This window comes from Sinohyriopsis cumingii, chromosome 19 (assembly GCF_028554795.1).
Source record: "Sinohyriopsis cumingii isolate HCF-2022 chromosome 19, ASM2855479v2, whole genome shotgun sequence".
NCBI lineage: Eukaryota > Metazoa > Mollusca > Bivalvia > Unionida > Unionidae > Sinohyriopsis > Sinohyriopsis cumingii.
The window spans coordinates 52980541-52999029 of NC_142979.1; the positions used below are offsets into that span (position 1 = coordinate 52980541).

Sequence of the window (18489 nt, forward strand, 5' to 3'; positions counted from 1 at the left end):
ATATTGATTGAGTTTAATTGTTTATAAGCTTTCCTCTTGTTTCATATATATATATATATATATATATATATATATATATATATATATATATATATATATATATATATATATATATATAGGATGATGTTTATGCATCTGTTTTCTGCAGGTTAGAAATATACATGGCGGATTTCTGTGGCTAAATAATATCCTAAAATTAAGTCATATCCAAAAATTATATATATATATATATATATATATATATATATATATATATATATATATATATATATATATATGTATGTATGTGTATTTGCAACAAAATATACACAATGTAACATATTGTACATTACGAGAAAACTGCCAAAGTTGCATTTTTATAATGGTAATTTTCGTTATTTTAATAATTGTATCATAACGATGAGTAATTTTCATTCATTGCTCTGTCTATCATAAAGATGATTTATTTTCATTCATTGCTGTGCCTATCATGACGCTGATTTACAAACTGTCCCGTACCATTCTTACAACACACCTTGCTGAATTATTGTGCAACGTAAAGACGTAAAGAGGATGATACAAATACTGCGCTTCTATTTCTCAGGATGCCGTTAGTGCACCGTGGTCATACAAAGCCGAAGATTCCAGCGGAAACCTCAATTCATCTGAAGCTTTAAACGAATTTTCAGCTTTTCAAAAGAACTCTAGTATTACTAACAACCTCCAGTACGACCATGCCATGGCAATCACAAAGTGAGTATTTAAACTGCTCTCTGTTGCGTTTCATGTGCTTTATAAACAACTAAGTAATAAATAACGATATCGATTAATTTGATTGGTGGAAAACAAGAGCCAAGCATATAACGCTGACCTAAGTTAATTTAATTCCTGTTTACAAATTATACACACCATGTATGGAAGTTGCTTATAACTCTCCCTCTTAACAATAATGTGACTGACATAACAATGATGTCGATATTTGCTTAACAATTACATTGAAAGGTATAATAATGTATCTACCTGAAGAACATTCTTGACGATGATGCTAAATCGCTTGACGGAATACTGGACGAATATATTACTGAAATCGTTCGAATTAACACAGATACAGGTTCCGTTTATTATGCCACAGAGATGAGTAGAACGTCTTTATAATTATTATTATTATTATTATTAATACTACTCGACCGCTCCGGTGGCCTAGTGGTTAGAGCGTCCGCCTCGGAAGAGGGAGGTCGTGGGTTCAAACCCCAGCCGAGTCAATCCAAAGACTTACAAAAATGGTACTAACAGCTGCCTCGCTACTCGCTCAGCATTAAGATGTTAGTGTTAGGACTGGTCGGCCTGGCGGCAGGATAATGTGACTGGGTGGGACATCATGCTACATGTCTGCGGCATGATGCCCCAGTGCTAAACATTACATTGAACTGCCACACTGCAGACATGGTAGCGATATGACTGCAAAATTGTTAAAGCTACGTTAAAAATTCTAATCACACACTACTACTACTTGGTGTTACAGATATTTTATAGCCTCTAAAAGATCATAAGTTCTATGGAAATATCTGTATTGCTCTTACAAGAAACAAGGAAAATCAGCATGATAACAAAAATGTCAAAACAGTCTTTTATCTGCATTATGTTTTAAATTAAACAACATTTCTTACGCGTTCAAAAGACTCCGAGTACTTGTGCACAAAGCAATATCAATCTACACCTTAGCATGAACATTTTACAGAACTCCTTAATTTTTCCAGTTCATTTGATCTCTTACAGGAACTTGCTAAACGTTGAAATAGCTCATGATATTATAGAAAGAATAAACACTGGAGAGGAATGTGCCTATCACTGAGTAAATTGAAACATGAAAAACCTGGGTGATTAGATGTGTTTTTTTTTTAAGCGATTTCTTTAAATGTACGAGCAACATAATTTCACCAATATTAACAATATTATTGAATAAACCATTAGGTACTGGATATTATCTAGAGTATAGGTCACCGGATATCATTATACCTATCGTTATGCATATTTAATTTGCATTGTTTGTTAGTTGCGGTCTTTATAAGCAAGCATATTTCATTATATGCTACTGATAATGTAACATTGGGTGTCGGATTTGATCTTGTCCAAATTCAAGTTAATTTTCTACTTGACCTGAATCACTGATATAAAAAAATCTTTAAACATCTAATACACAGCTAAAACATTTTTAACTGAATGGGTTATCTATTAGAATTATTATCTTAGCCTGAGTCAAGGCATTATGTATACTATGCGTTATTATAATTATTATATCGAGCAAACATTAGAAACCTTCAATAAGGTTATTTTCCATTCAGTAATAGTTTGTTTAGAATGTTAATTGTGACCTGAGATCAAGTAGAGGACCATATAATCTTGCTTTTTTCTTGAAATTATTCATTTGTGCTTTAAGATCTGAACTGTATCATATTGGAATTAGAGACTTGAATTTATAGTGAAATTTCAAAAAAAAGGATATATTCTTGGATTATATTATTGTGATCCAACAAAAGACTGTTGGCATATCGCCACTATACGGGCCACGACAGGCATATCAACACTTCAATCGTCTGATTTAATTTAGATTTCTACTAAAATTTATTCAGAACTTTAATCATTAGGACTTCTGCTTGTAAGTTTATAATTATTGGGGATTTAATTCGTAATACCGAAAGTTCCCATGTTTTAGATTTTTACTTTGTATTCTTTTGGAAAAATATTTGTTAAATTTGTTGCTTCTCACTCTTCTCCATTGCTTGTTTTAAGACAATGGAATCGTATTACAAGTCTGAAGAAGTTTAATGCAAATGAACTTTCCAACCACAGAGGCATTCGTTTACTACCTGTACTAAGCAAATAAGTTTTATCGATGCTAAATAACAGGATAAATGAACGGGTGGACGACAGTGAATTAGTTAGCGAGGATCAGGCAAGATTTTAAGTGAGTAATTCAACAGTAGATAATATGTTCATATTATATACTGTAATCTTTACATCTTTTATCAAACATATGGGAATATTCTATGCAGTATTTATAGAATATGAAAGGGCTTCTCAAAGAGAAGTTTGCCATACTAAAAGCTAGTTCGTGAAACTATTAGTGATTTTTTTAATAGAATTATTAAGACACTTTATGATGTTGTATAAACATGTGGTATGTCAAACAATTTTATTGCCGATGCATTTAATTCTCATGTGGGGCGTATGGTAAGGTTGTGTTTTATCGCCTTTACTCTTTCCTTTATGTTTGAACGGACCAAAACCCTTATTAGCGGACGGAAACAGGGACGGTTCGGTAAAACCTTTGAAGTATTGCTACTAGTATTGATACTGTTGTATGCAGTCTATATAATTGTCTTTGTTACACTGCCAACTAGTTGCAAAATACGCTCAATAGACAGCATAGGTTTTGTTTAAATTGATAATTAAAAGTGAACATAAAAAACAGAAAACCTCCAACAAAAACAAAACATGATGTCTTGCATTTCGCAAAGGCTGCTATCTCAAAAGTTATGAAAAGTGGTAATCAGGCCCTACAGAGATACAAATTGAATCCTATTACAATTATCTAGTATGCATATTTTTATTAAATAAAGGCCCAGTATATGAGCCAGAAAACTATATTTTTGTAATCATTTAAGGCTATGTATATATTGAAGCAATGTCTTTCAAAACATGGCAAAATGCCTGTAATGGATTGATTCGTGTGTTAGACTCTTAGTTATGTTGCTGAGTTTTGTGTGTTATATGAGGCCAACGATACTGAACAAGTTCATTTTTCATTTTGCAAATATATTCTTGGTGTATCTAAGTCTGCTTCGTATGCATTCGTGTATAATGAACCAGGAAAAATTAGCATGCAGAATATAAGATATAAACCTAATTTAAAATGTTGGCTTAGAATTCTAAATATGCCCAAAGACTGATATCTTAATAATGTCACAATTTACATCTTCGATGGAGATAAAAGTGTCATTGTTGGGCTAACAATGGTAACATGTTCTTTTTACGTATGACTTTGGCAGTGTTTGGCGTAGTCTGACTTAAATATTGAAAATACATATCAGGCACATTATTTTCCTCTCTGTCTTTGCAGGAAGAAGTTTCAAGGAACTGCTGTGGGTTCGTATAATATATATATATATATATATATATATTAGGTTCATATGGAAGTGTTTGAATTTTAAAGCAAAAGTATAACGCATTTGTAACAGTAAGACGAATGATATATCTGAACTATGTAGACAGTTTGCTCTCAAATAAACAAATAAATTATACAAGCATTGATTGTTTAGTTTCTTTTCTAAACACTCCCTCCACTCTCTATATCCATTATTTTTTGACCATGTTAAAATGTAATCATAAGTGTGTAATTACAATCAGCCTCTGTGGCTAAGTGGTTAGTGTACTGGACTGCCGACTAGAAGGTGCAGGTTAGAATTCTGTTCAAACCAGGACGGCTCTGAGGCCTCGTTGTGTCCTCAGACAATAACTGGATATAAACACAGTGATTGATAAAGATCTTTTCCAATAACGGCCGTTGCAACATCACGATGTAATCTATCATTTATTAACGTGCTATCCAACACCAATCAAGCGATTCGTCGGTTAACTTATCCAGTAAGCTATTGGCCATCGCCCAGTCTACGAAGTGTATACGATATCATGATGATAATAACACGGGTATAGTTAGCTACTTTGGACCATTGGCTGTACATGTGCCACAAAAGTTTTAAAAGCGAGAGAATGTTAAATAACTTTGATTGCTGGACGGGTTCAGTCATTACTAGTTGAATCAGCAGAACGAAACATTAATTAAAGCTTTTGCTTTGAGTCATATTTATATCGTATAGTAAGCTTAGACATACTTCATATATCCTTATATTAAGTGGTAACGCTTGCTTTGCAGGGAGAACCTGGTTTTCCGCCGCGTGCTTCTCGGATTCCTATTATCATGCTTCTATTATTGAAGACAGAGGTAGCCGTCTCGTTCTGACTGCCGTTCACGAGCTGGGTCATTTGTAAGCATCTTTTCGGGCTCGTTGCATAGGTTTTGAAGTATTAGCGCCTTTCTGATGTAATGTTTGTTCTGGTGTTGATGTTGCAGTTGTTATTGGTTTTTAGTTTGTTTTTGTTGCTGTTGTTTAACAAAAAGTACTAATCTATATTATATAGTGGTTTATTTCTGTCAGACGAATATTGAAGCGCGTGTCTCTTTTCTCAGTCCTCTTTTACATCAGAACTAAACCCATATTTTCGACATTCAAGATCAAAAAGAGACATAAGACTTCGAGAATATATGGGCCATTAAGAATCAACATGGAAAGATGGGATTATATTCTGAGGATGATCTCAGGCAAAATGCTGGAGGGTGAACTCATTTTGGAAGGGGATAATTTTTTTCAAATTAAAGGGTCTAGGCAATACAATTCTTAAAACAAAATCTGGGTTGGCAGTAATTTTTTTGCGCCACACCATTCTACATATATTACAGTGAAAACAGTAAGAATCAGATCCCAAAACCAATTTTGTATAACGTAATAGCCGAGCAAGTATTTTGCAACATTTGAACACCGTATCTTGACGTTAACAAAATATCGAGAAAGACGAATGCAGGTGTGAATGTGTCAATTAAGACAACATTATTTTGATCCCTTAATAACTCAGTAGCAGAGTTCTTGTCTGGTTGATTTATGGCAGTCCCTAAATAGATAATGATTTTCCAAGATGCTCTATACATTTCACTGATTTATACTGATTTTCTTTCTTTTATTGCGATTATGAAAAGACTATAAATATAAAGTTTTTAGCCTTGACTATTTAATGAAATTCTCAAGGTATAGCCACGTCATCTTTGATCCAATCTCTTAAGCACTAGATGGTGCTAATGAACAATGAGCTCAAAAGTGAGGCCACATTGACGACATATTATGAGTTCTGCTCTTGTCTTAAAAGTTGCGCAGGAAACCGTGATTTTACAGCAGATAACACCCTTAACGATTCATGAAAGGACTGTAATTCTGAAGATAGGGATCATGTATAGTTTGCTTTCTACAAACATTTGCCATGGTGCGAGAGAAAACTTTGAACCTTAATATCGAATCAGCGGGTTAAATTCTTTCTGTAGCGCTTAGGCAAACATTTACACAGCAAAATGCATGATTATTATTTTAGCATGTCCCACCAAAAATGAACATAAAGTTTTACACAAAACCTACGAGAAGGATTATATTTTAAAAGAAATTATTTAGTAGAATTGACGTAGAATTTTAAAACTTTTCAATGCTTTGAATTTTAAATCTTTTGTTGCCAAATTCATTTGTTCGAATATTTCAGGTCGTATAGAAAATATTTATTTATTTATTTTAATATATTTATATGTTTGTTTATTTATATATTTCAGTCTTGCGGCAAATCATGATCCTAAAACTGGTTCCTGTTCGAAGGGGCACGTCATGATCACATCTCCTTATACAGCTAATGCAACAACGGCAAGAATCCAACACACGTTTTCCTCATGCAGCATAACATCCATGAGAAACTTCCTGTTTTACCTGGGGTAATGTATCGTTTTGAACTAAAACGTGTTGCAGATTTGCTTGTAAAGTATATACGGTGTTCCTAATATAATTGCACGTTTTGAGTTTTCGATGAATATATAATACTGTGTTACCGTGAAGACAAGATGATAAAATGATTATTTGCGATATTAATCAGAGAAAGTTGATATATTTTTTTAAATGTTCTTTTTTTAAAAATTTGCTGATGGTATATAACGTCTGATGTCTCAAGGATCAACACTCATTAGTTCAGCCATCACTTCTGAATGTACGATTTAATTCAGTTTGTGGTGTTTCTTAAAATTCCGGTAAAGTACAGTAGATGTACAGTTATTTTATTGTTTACACAAGTTACCCAGTCATCACACTTTAGGAGATCTACTACTACCTCGCAAATCCAGCCCTCCGAGAAAATATTTCTTTGCTGAAAAGAGCCAAAAGTTATCTGCCCCCTCCTCCGTGGCGGTCGGGTAGAGTGATCTCCCCTTGATATAGGGATTGGCGGCAAAGCCCATGAATATCTCCGTTACTGGTATTGCTCGTGCCAAGAAACACGCTTTCACGACGAGAGACCTCGCAAATGCCAGAATCAACGTTGATACCAGTTGGAAGAATTATCATTTCCAAGGAAAGTATACTCCATCTATATTTCCAACCTTTCTTTCATTCTATGTGGACAAAATCCTGCCTTAAACCACACTTTGTCGTCTTTAATTATTTAAATGCACTTAGGTACTTGCCCGGGGAGCCTGAGCGACTTCACAATAAATTCAGCCTGTACATTTTACTATAAGTTCGCACAAGTCCCTCATACCTATATAAAACTCTTAATATAATAATACAACTGCTAGCTACATACAGGCCACGCTTCATTGTTCTACTGGTTGTCATTGAACCTTTCACAAGTAGTGTGGTGAATTAGTTTGGTTTTCACCTGAGCGCTTCATAGTTTTTTTTTAAATTAGTCTGCTATTTTCCAGGTAAAACTATATGGCATGGCTTTGCACCAACTCTGTGTTCAATTATAAGAGACAAGTGCAGAGCTACAACATGATTATACGTTCTGCTCTATTTGTCTTACCGATTAGACCATGTGCATAGCACAGGAACCCACAACTAAGGATAGGATGAAAACACCATAAGCCTACATGATGACATGTCCTCAGTGCGGAAATTTTGGGGATAAATTAACAAAAGTCTCTCCAGCTACAAATCGCTGGAAATCTACACGATCAGAGACACCCTTGGTACTTAAAGCACAACCACAGGACTCTTAATTGTTGGCGATACCTTTAGGTCTTGCCTCCTTAGTGTTCCACTCTACAGCCATCCATTCGTATGGATCGAACATCTTTCAGTGACACTTATCAATTAGTCCACAATAAAGTGGCAGTGGGCTCTATTTTGAAATTGGTATCGATGGCTATGTCTATCTTCCAACAGGCGGAAGAGAGTTCATCTTTTCTTCCTACCAGTTCCACAGTACATGCATGGGAGTCTATCTCCAGAATGGTCCGGGTCTTGAACAGAGCTGCTCAACATACTTTAGCCGATGCCATCACAGCAGGTGCAATATTGTAGTTGTCAGAACGCGATGCTCTGTAATCTATCTACGCTTTACGTAAGGATCATCGTAAGGCCAAGCTACGATCACAACCGTTATCTTCTAATCCAGTTTTAGTGGCCAGATCAATGAAGTATGCAAACAAGCCACTAAGGAGACACATATTCCAGCCTCTCAATCGCAACACCGATACATAGTTATATCTGGGAATCATCAAAAGGAAACAAGGGACGCGACTCGAATGCAAACTTCTGACAAGATGTCCTATTGTAGTTCTTCTCATCGAAAACCGCGGATCTAGGGAATCAATATGGACAAAATACAGAAGTACCGATCGTTTACATCAAAGGTTCTGCACACGACCAATCTCTCAAAACATGATATCATCTCCACACGACCCTTACCACAGGTCCAGTGAAGAAGGCTTCAACAGGGACCAGATATTCCACGACGATCAATGGACCATACAAGTGGTTTCCAAAGGACTTTGCATCTATTTCAAAACACCTCCTCCCATCAGTTACAAACATTCCAACAGAACCATTAAAATCCACCACCTTACACCAAAAACAAATCTTGCGGTAGAAACCGTTAGAAATATAAATGTCCCTATATTTTATTCCAAACTTTTCTTGGTCCCAAAGGCAGACGTTACTTTGCGCCCTGTCTTCACCTTAAGTTCCCTCACTCAATTCATCATAATCCTTGGTTCTCGATGGAAAAACCAAGTTGTGTTTTTAATACCGTTCAAGAGGGAGACTTAAGAATCAATGTGGACTAAAAAGACACACAGTTTCTTGTTCCCATTTACAAGGCTTCCAGGAAGTTCCTGCGATTTGCCTGCAAGAGACATCATTTATCAATACAGAGCGCTCTCATTTGGACTCAACATTAGTCCCTGGGTCTTCAATCGTCTGATGAACCGTCTTATGGATCATATCCGGACCATCTCCAAGGCGGTGACATTTAGTTCCACGACGACATTCTGAATAAACATCAGGCGAGTTGTATATTAGAACACGATATGAAAACCCTTGTTACACTGCTTACAAATCCGGGTTTCCTCGACAACAAGGACAGATCCGGCCTCATACAATCTCAACAGATTTTTCATCTAGGTATGCAATTTAACACACAGGTAAAAAAAAGTACACCTCTCTCAGGAACACGCATTGAATATGTCAGGAACATGGTAGCTTCGTTACTATTTCTGCACGGGAATTCTTTAAACTTCTAGGCTTGTTAAACGTGGCAGCGGATCTCATCATCGTAGGTCGCCTTTATATCCGATCGTTACAAATGATTATTTTGTCCCAATGGAGGCCAAACGTTTGTCGACTTGACTAACATATCTCTATTTGCATAAATATGAGGTACCATCTTCAGACTTTGAGCGACCTAACTTGACTTACAGCAGGTATACTTCTGCAAGTACAACCGCCAGAGATCACAGTCTGTACGGATGCAGCTACAATAAGGCGTGAGTGGGTGGTTGGACACCTACTACCGTCTTTCCGGAAAGCCATTGGAGTGTGGTCTCACCAGCACCGCCATCTACAAATAAATATCCTAAAGATGTAAGCCAGTGTGAAAGTCTTTTAATAGTGGCAGGATTTGTTTGACTTGAAAGAGGGTCCTCAATCTACCCGGGACCTCTACGATGTTGACTTATCTCAAACAGCAAAGAGGAACCAAGTCCCCAGAACTTTTCATACTAGAGTAGGATATTCTAAAGTGGTGTTGTCAACAACAAATCTATGTCCATATTCGTCATATTCCTGGACCTCTAAATGTAATAGCAGATTCTAAGTCTGGGAAAAATTAACTTTTATACAGACTGAAATGTTTATCCTACCCTTAGGTTTCACTCAGATATGTACCCGATGGGACCGAACATTGATGGACCTATTTGCCACAAGGTAGAATACCAAAGTCCCAACCTTTGCCTCGCCAATCCCGGATCACAAAGCCTTGGCAGTCGACGCTCTATTCATATAATGTGACGGCCTAAAAGCATACGCCTACCCTCCAAAACTTTTGATTCCAAAGTTGATTAAAAAAGCAAGGGAATCGGAGTGTCGCATAATCCTCATTGCGTCACTCAGATGGAAGAATTCTGGATCAACGAACTCAATCTTACAACAGAAATTCCAAGGAAAAAGACAATTTTACTCATGTACTCAAACAACAACGGGGGCAGTTGTTTCACCACAACCCAGAGCTACCGAACCCGCATGTGTGCACTATATTAATTGGCCCTTATAAATAAACGGTTCTCACAACCGGTCGCGGAGACGATCGCTCAAACAAGAAGGCCTTCCACTCTGAAAACTTACGACGGCAAATGAAAACATTTTACACAGTGGTATACACAAAAATACCTTATATCACAACAGGGATCAATACTTGAAATAACAAACTTCCTCCTCTGACTCTTGACGAGAAAAAGAAAGCACCAAGCACAATCAAAGGTTAACCTCCACGATCGCTGACGCATTTCTTCTTCATTGAATCGAGGATATAGGACAAAATAAAGATTTATCCTACCTCCTCTCCAACTTTGACTACACACCTTCATAAACGTTGACTCTGTGCACAAAACGGAACCTATCATGGGTACTAACTTTGTGAACCAAACAGCTATTTAAACAATTTTCAAGGGCATCGTTAACTCGCCTTTCAGACAAGACATGCTTCGTCATCAAATTAGCGACGGCAGTCATAATCAACAAAATACATGCCCTATAAGAGGACCCAAGTTACATGCAGTTCCAACAACATGGATCAGCTTCACTCATGACGGTTCCCTCTTTCATCGCCAGGAACAGATTTCCGTCCATGGATAACCAGACCTTTGTAATTAAATCATTGTTTACTTTGGATACTTCCACCAGAGGCCACCTACAAGTTCCAATACGAACTTTGAAGTGGTATCTTAAAAAGCCGTCGCGTCTACGGAGATCACGCATGTTTCTACATCTCAAATTGGGACAGGAGGATATTACAGCACAGACCCTATAGTCCTGGAATGAGTGGGTTGTTCGCTCTGCATATCGAGGAAAACCTCCAGCTCAGATGAATTTGTTACTCATTTCGGCTAACGATGTGAGACCAGTTGCCACATCATCACCTTTGATCAGAATTGTTCTATGACTGATATTATCCATGCCGCGTGATGGAGAGCTGAGTTCACAGATATCTTTTTCCAAAAGGCTTAACTCGATCTGATTGAACCTATAGCCGTGGCTCAACAGGTCACCTTTCCAGGTCGTTCGACAGCTTCATAACACTTGGCTTCACGACGTCCGCTGGATTTGCAGGAGGGACATTGTTCATTCATCGAGTCCACTTCCCAACAGATGAGTTTTACCCAGTCTGGTTACCTAGAAACTGTCTCGCAAACCTTAGTGGAACAGAGATGGTATCCCCGTGTAAGGAGATGTACCTCTTACCTATTCTCCTATGGTATTATGATTGGGTAACGTATTTAAAGAAAAAAAAACTATTTTTCTAGTAAAATATGTTACTTTTCGAATACTTACCCATTCAGAACATAAATAAGACCTCCCAGCCTCCCACAGTTACATCCATATAGAGAACGTGCCTTTGTTTCCAGTATGAATCGAGATATTGAAAGGTGTTGCCGCCAATGCCTATATCACGGGAAATCACTCTGCCCGACTGCCACCTTGGTGAGCAATAACTTTAAGTTCCTTTTAGTTTATAGTGTTATATGGGAGGGCTAGATTTAGTAGTAGTTCTCCAAACGTATGATGATTGGTATGTATTCGCAAAGAAACGTGTTACGTGTTTTATTACAAAAAAGGAATTTTCTCTTGTAAAACACATTTACTATTACTTAATGCATATGATGGGGAAAAGTCCGTCAGTGAATCGTGCGACTCTAGATCTGAGTAAACGACGTTCATAGTATTCTTTGCAGGTTAACATGGTTTCCATTCAGATAAATCATAATAAAAATTTCACAGTTATTGAAATAAATGCATCATAAAACTTCTAAGATAGGTGGGGCTTCTTCACACGAGATACCTTACAAGAAAAACATTCAGACTGTTAAAAATTTCCACATTTTCTCGTCAAGCCGAGTTTATTTTAAAATAATAATAATAATAATAACAATAATAATAATAACAATAATAACAATAATAATAATGATAATAATGATGATGACAAAGATAAAAATTAAAACAAATCTGATTACGGAATATTGCCAAAGAGAAACTGTGAAAGCTAGAGTTCATCTGGTTCATACGCTATACAACTTCCCTTCAGGAGTGTGTGTGTGTGTGTGTGTGTGTGTGCGTGAGCGCGCAGTAGCAGCTTTAAAGTTGAGATAGCACCGGGTAAAAATAAGTTTACGAAAAAAATAGCGCAAGCATTAAATAGGTTACAATATATATGTGCCTTGTGACAAGAAAAACCAACAAACAACCCAATAAACAAAAGAAAAGAAATGAAAATATACAGTATAGCGTCGACAGGCTATTGTATTTTTATATCACTGACACCAAGAACACCATAGATAAATTCCAAGGAAAGTGTATACATACCGCTAAAAGAACTTGTAGGTAAGATATGTTTTAAGGGTTTCATCAAGCCCAAATTATTTGTGTCGCTCACTCCAGATTTCTGTTTCTGTGTATTTGATACTTTATGCACGAGAGAGAGAGAGAGAGAGAGAGAGAGAGAGAGAGCATAAAGGAAAGTGCTTAAATTGGGATTATTAATATTTTTTTCTTGCTTTGATTCTACGTAACCAATGATTAATTGGTAGAAATTCATCATTGATCTAAAGAATTGATAGCATACAGTTGAAACAATGGCTATAAATGCATCTTAACGCACCATGAGCGGCTGACAATTTGAGTATTGGCATATCCAATTGCTTTATAGCAACACTCTAAATTCATGTTGTATATAAGACCACAGAGTCCTAACTATATATAGTTAGGACTCTGTGGTCCTAATCTAAGTAACAGAAAGAAGCAAAAAGAGGCAAAACCCAACAAGTCTTGTAAAAATGAACAAATAATTTAATTATCAAAGCTTTAAAATGCAAAAGTAATAGGAATTTACAGTATGAAGTGAATCAAAAATGTTTCTAAAACGTTCTATTGAAGTCCAAATGAATCGAAAGATCCGAATGAATTTCAGATCCTCGAATATACGTATCACAATGGCACTGTCCAGAACACCTTTGGATAATTCACAATAGTATCAGAATAATATTCTAGTTCACTGAACACTCTGCAATTCTAATTAATAGTCACACAAATGTCTCCTCTCAAATTATCTAAACACACCATTAAACACATCTGCAGACTGATTTCAACATATGAAACAAAAATCCGAAATAGTAATGAATCCAAAATAGGAATGAATTTGATTACTTAGTTCTCTCCTTATACACACCTTCAATAGTCTATTAGGACTAAATATCACAATGTACCCCCACGTAACAGATGTTACTACTACTCAGTCTAATCATTTACAATACCTGTTCACATGGTCTAATCCATCCAACGGAAAATAATTCTTCTAAGAACAAACCTGACCCCAACAGCCAATGAGAGATTACACCATATTGTCAACAGATTCTTATTATTAGAATTTGGTAACATCTATTTATAGATCCTATCCAATCTGCACGCACGCATACATAAGAAGAAAAGATGTAAATAGTCATAACTCTGGGACTTTTCTAGGTCAAAAAGATGTACACGTCAGCATAATTTCACCGATACGGAGTATACGGCCTACAAATCACAGCCTAATGGTGATGAAGTGTTCAGTTTGAATCAACAATGTCAACTGTACTTTGGATCTGCATCGTATGCATGTTACACTGTAAGTCCGTTTTCTTTTATTCGTTTCTTTACTCCTTCGTCTTACGTTCTGCTGTGCTTCTCTCAGATATTGTTACCGTTACTCTCATTTACTTTCTGTCTTTTTAAGTCTTTAGTCCTTCGAGTAATAAGCTCCTTTTCTTTATTTTGTTACTCATTACTTTTCTAGTTTTGGTACTTTTCCGTTTTTCTTCTTGAGTTTTTTTTTCTGCTTGGTGATAATGATGTAATGATGATGATGGTAGCACTGCTGCTGATGATGATGACTTCCCCCATTGACCAAGCAAGGTGGGGGAAGGTCTCTACCAGTCCTTATTATTATCAAGAAATATAAATTTTGTGCTCAGTACGTTTGGACAAGAACGTCTTCTACCATATGATACCGCTCGTCCTTATATGGGAAAGTAAGACGTGTCTAATTGATATAATTACACCATCAAGCACATACATCAAACTGTGTAGCAATTTTTATGCATATATAGTATTTTGTAACAATTTATAAGCGACATATACTTTATAAAACAATTAAGTACAAGACTCACATTTTAACTCAAAGTCAACTATTGCTAGTAAAGGTTCAGCATATTAAAATATTGTAAAATGTATTATATAGGATTAAGTTCGCTGGAAATGAAAAATAATGCATGTATCACCAACACCTGCTTCGACAATTTTTCCGTTTCAATCTTGAAAGGTTTATGCATTCAGTGTCAGATTTAGGTTCATATTCCCTTCCTTGTTGATATGGCAAGAGAAATTATGGAAATAATTGATTAGCGTAAACAGCGATAGCTGTTAAAAGCACAGAGATACTATTTCTTGATTTTTGACGGATAATTTGGTCATACATCTGTGACACAAACTATTCTCACGATGACGCTAAACCTTCGTTTAGAATAAAGGGACTGAAGGTACTTCTTTCTTTTTTTTTTGTTTCTTCTTGATTTTATTGTGCTTTCTAAACATTTTCCAAATTAACTACATGTATCAAACGTTTTGGCGCTTGAATTAGCATCTATAAAACCATGTAATTCTTTATATGTTCACCTGTCTTCAAACTGTGACTACAAGGTGACCCTACAAAACAGCTGAAACAAGGCTGCTCAGGATCAAAGAGCTTTTACAGGCAATATGTTGTTCACGATGCCATCTGCGTAATGCTGAATCATTATAGCTGTTTCTAGCATAGAACGAGTCTTAAGGTAAATTAGTCTAATGTAATAAGGAAACAGTAATATCCGCAAAAACTACTGGCAATTAATGGTCAGCTACATTATGTCAACTCAATAATGTGCTGCCAAGAGTCAATCCAGGAGACACCTGTTTGGAGAAAAAATCAGTTTCTTATTGTTGATTTGTAGAAGTCCAATATAGCGATAGGCTGTGTTTTCACACATTATTGGAGAGGTGTGTATTGTAACACGTTTTGTCTACGCCCAAGAGTGCCCTTACCTATTGGATATAATTTAGCACTAGCAGTTTTAAAGGACAAACGACTGAATTATCATAACACGTTCGATACAGAGCAATTTTATTTATTCACCTAAGTACACCATTTTCATTACTTCCTAATGCTGGTATATGTTAAATCTGTGTTGATGAAATTATATTTGTACCTTATCAGTGTGCAAGACTAGATTACCTGTTTTCTAAAAGTATTGAATTATTTCTAATATTGTTTAGTGAGAACCATACTGATCAATAACCCTGTAAGCGAGGAAAATGTAGATATATTACAACGCATGCGAATACAAAGAACTACAATAATGAAATGTAATAAAGAAGATACAGAAGATATATAGTTTTGCATTGAATAATTTCACGAAATTTCAATCTCCAGGGAGATGATATGTGTTACAGGGGAATTCTGTGCCAGACATCAACGGGTTGCAGTGGAACCCTTTTGAAAGTGTTGGATCATTCCCCATGCCAGGGAACGCCGCACGGGGTAAGCATCATCGTGCAGTGCTTTTATTCTTAGATATTAGATCTATAACACCCCCAAAAACGAAACACTCAATAAACAAACAGAAAAACAACAAACAAACCCCAAACACACACACACACAGACACCCCCACACACACACACATTTACAAATGATGCACCAGCATCTTCATTTATAAGCCATGAAATTGCAGAATTCTAGAAGAAACTTCTCCTTTCAGTTTATTTTCACAATTTTACATGACATAATATTGATTAGTATCAGTTTCTCTATCGTCGCCTTTTCTTTCTTGATTTTCTTTTACAAGGTCCAGAAAACATGTTCAGTCCATTCTTAATGATATTGCGTATGATGACCAATCACTGGATAAGGTTGTCAACAACTATGCTGTCACCTTAACTACCACAACAGAGCCCACTACAACCATTGCCAACCACCACACTGACTACTAGAACAACCACTATAGCACGAACAACTGTGTGCACTAAAACCGTTTTCTGTACAAAAAAATAAGAGAAGTTGCATTGGATGTGATTGTTGACTGAAAGATCGTATAGAAAACTCATGCACACCCATCATGAACCAGCGTACTTACTCTGTTGCTAAATCTAGCTGATATTTCGCAATAAGCAAAAACAACTTGTCACGCCTAGGTCGATACTAATAAACTCCGATCCAGACTGATACATTTGTCTTATTTATTTATTTCTTATATATTTATTTATTTATTTATTTATTTACTTATTGCTTTAAATGAAACTGTGTGTATTAAATAAACGAGACAATATTGCAAACATAATTTCCCAAATAGACTATTACATTTTTTGAACTAAATTAAAAATAAATATTGGTAAAACTACACGTAAAAAACTACCAGATAAGCAATTCCTTCCAGGCAAAGTTAGGATGGAGATTTAGCGTGGTAGAGGTGCTTCAACCGACGTATCGCTACTTGTCAATCATGCTGTTCAATTAACCAATCAGCGAGCGTAAATTAGACACACCTCCAGACATTGCTTACGTCCACCATTTTCCTCCTACAAGCTGCATGTAGCAATAACGAATTGATTATGATAAGTATTTACAATTATTGCCGATGATTTATTGATTTCGTGATCGATAAGAAGGCAGATGAAGCCTTGTAGTTCTGACTGTCGATATTCAGATCGTCTAAATGGAGGAATAAGATATATTCCGTTCCCGAAACATAGACAAAACTTCGATGGATAAAGACATTTTTTGTGGTCGCCTGTACGACCAGCTGAATATGGAAATAAATGATGACAATTACATGTTTGTTTGCACAAAAGTGTATGGAAAAGCATGTCCCGTCGAAGGAAAAAAAAAATGAATTGAAATTGAAAAATATATGTAAAAATAACTATTTCTAGAATATGGGTGGAGAACACCCCAACTTTTCGGCTTTGGTTTATCTTGTTTTTCTTGTATATGAATCATTGAATCCAAGACAGCATTATTTTGAAGTTTGAAAATTTACACTTTAATGTTGGCTTGTCCCAAAAGTAATAATTTATCGTCTCAATCTTTCAGACAATTGAGTGACTCTTTACTATCTCACTGGGCTGAAGGAGGGGTGGGCATACAATGTAACAATAAAGAAATACAACAACAATGGTTTCAGATAATTATCGTACGATATATTAAGCATGCAATTGCTATGTACAACAGTAGTCTTATAAAAAAAAATATTTTTTTTAACGATTTTGTTATTAATTTTTAATTCATTTACTTCCAATGCAGCATGAACGTAAGCCAGATAAAGTTAATAAAGATAAAGTTATATACTAAATACATTAGCATCCTTTGGAGTGAATTTTCTTGTACATGAATAAGTTCTTGAGCAGCTTTAAAATTTATTTTTATTATTTACTGAAATAAAACACAAAGGTTATTACTATACGAACTTGAACTATTATTATAAATATTGTCTATTGCAGTATTATGTATGTAACTTTGAAATTTCATATTTTTGAGAATAATACAAATCATTTTAAATAAACATATTACTTCAGCTGAAACATATTTTTTGCCAAATGCTGCGTGTTTGTTGCAGGTTAGTGTGGAGTCATGTCACGTTATTTGGTAGACGGAGCGATCTATCAACACGAGTAAGGTCAATTCCAGACACAATTACATTCCCTTCAGTTAAATGTTCACCGTTTTTTGACTCTGTCTTCCCAAACATTAGAATGGCTATGGATTTTTATTATGTCTATTAAAGAGAATTATGAGATTCTGGAAATGTTCGGGTTATAAACTTGCAGAAATTTGTATTGAAAAAAATCAAAATGTCTTAATCAGGTCAAATCGTGTTTTATTTTGTGGAATTAATGTCTCCCATACATTAGTTAAATGAAGGATTAAATAAAATATAGCCAAAGCGGATTGCTATTACAAGGGAAGAAATTATGAAAACACGGCGTATTGTGAAAAGCATCCGATATAGGGTCAGTCAGAGAAAATGTCCTATCCTCTATAGTCACACTTTGGTATATGAGAACACAACTGCATGTCAGCCGTGTGATGGT

General features: G+C 35.7%; 1 protein-coding gene across 1 annotated transcript in view; it reads left to right on the forward strand.

The window, feature by feature from the left end:
• The window catches only part of LOC149775710 (A disintegrin and metalloproteinase with thrombospondin motifs 17-like), a 30074-nt gene extending 13682 nt beyond the window's left edge, over window positions 1-16392 (forward strand). Inside the window, exons 3-7 of the mRNA XM_089943515.1 lie at window positions 4913-5024; window positions 6407-6562; window positions 13854-13995; window positions 15835-15942; window positions 16267-16392. Coding sequence (XP_089799641.1) covers window positions 4913-5024; window positions 6407-6562; window positions 13854-13995; window positions 15835-15942; window positions 16267-16392 — 644 coding nt within the window. The remainder of the gene's footprint in view (window positions 1-4912; window positions 5025-6406; window positions 6563-13853; window positions 13996-15834; window positions 15943-16266) is intronic.
• The last annotated feature ends 2097 nt before the right edge of the window (window positions 16393-18489 follow it).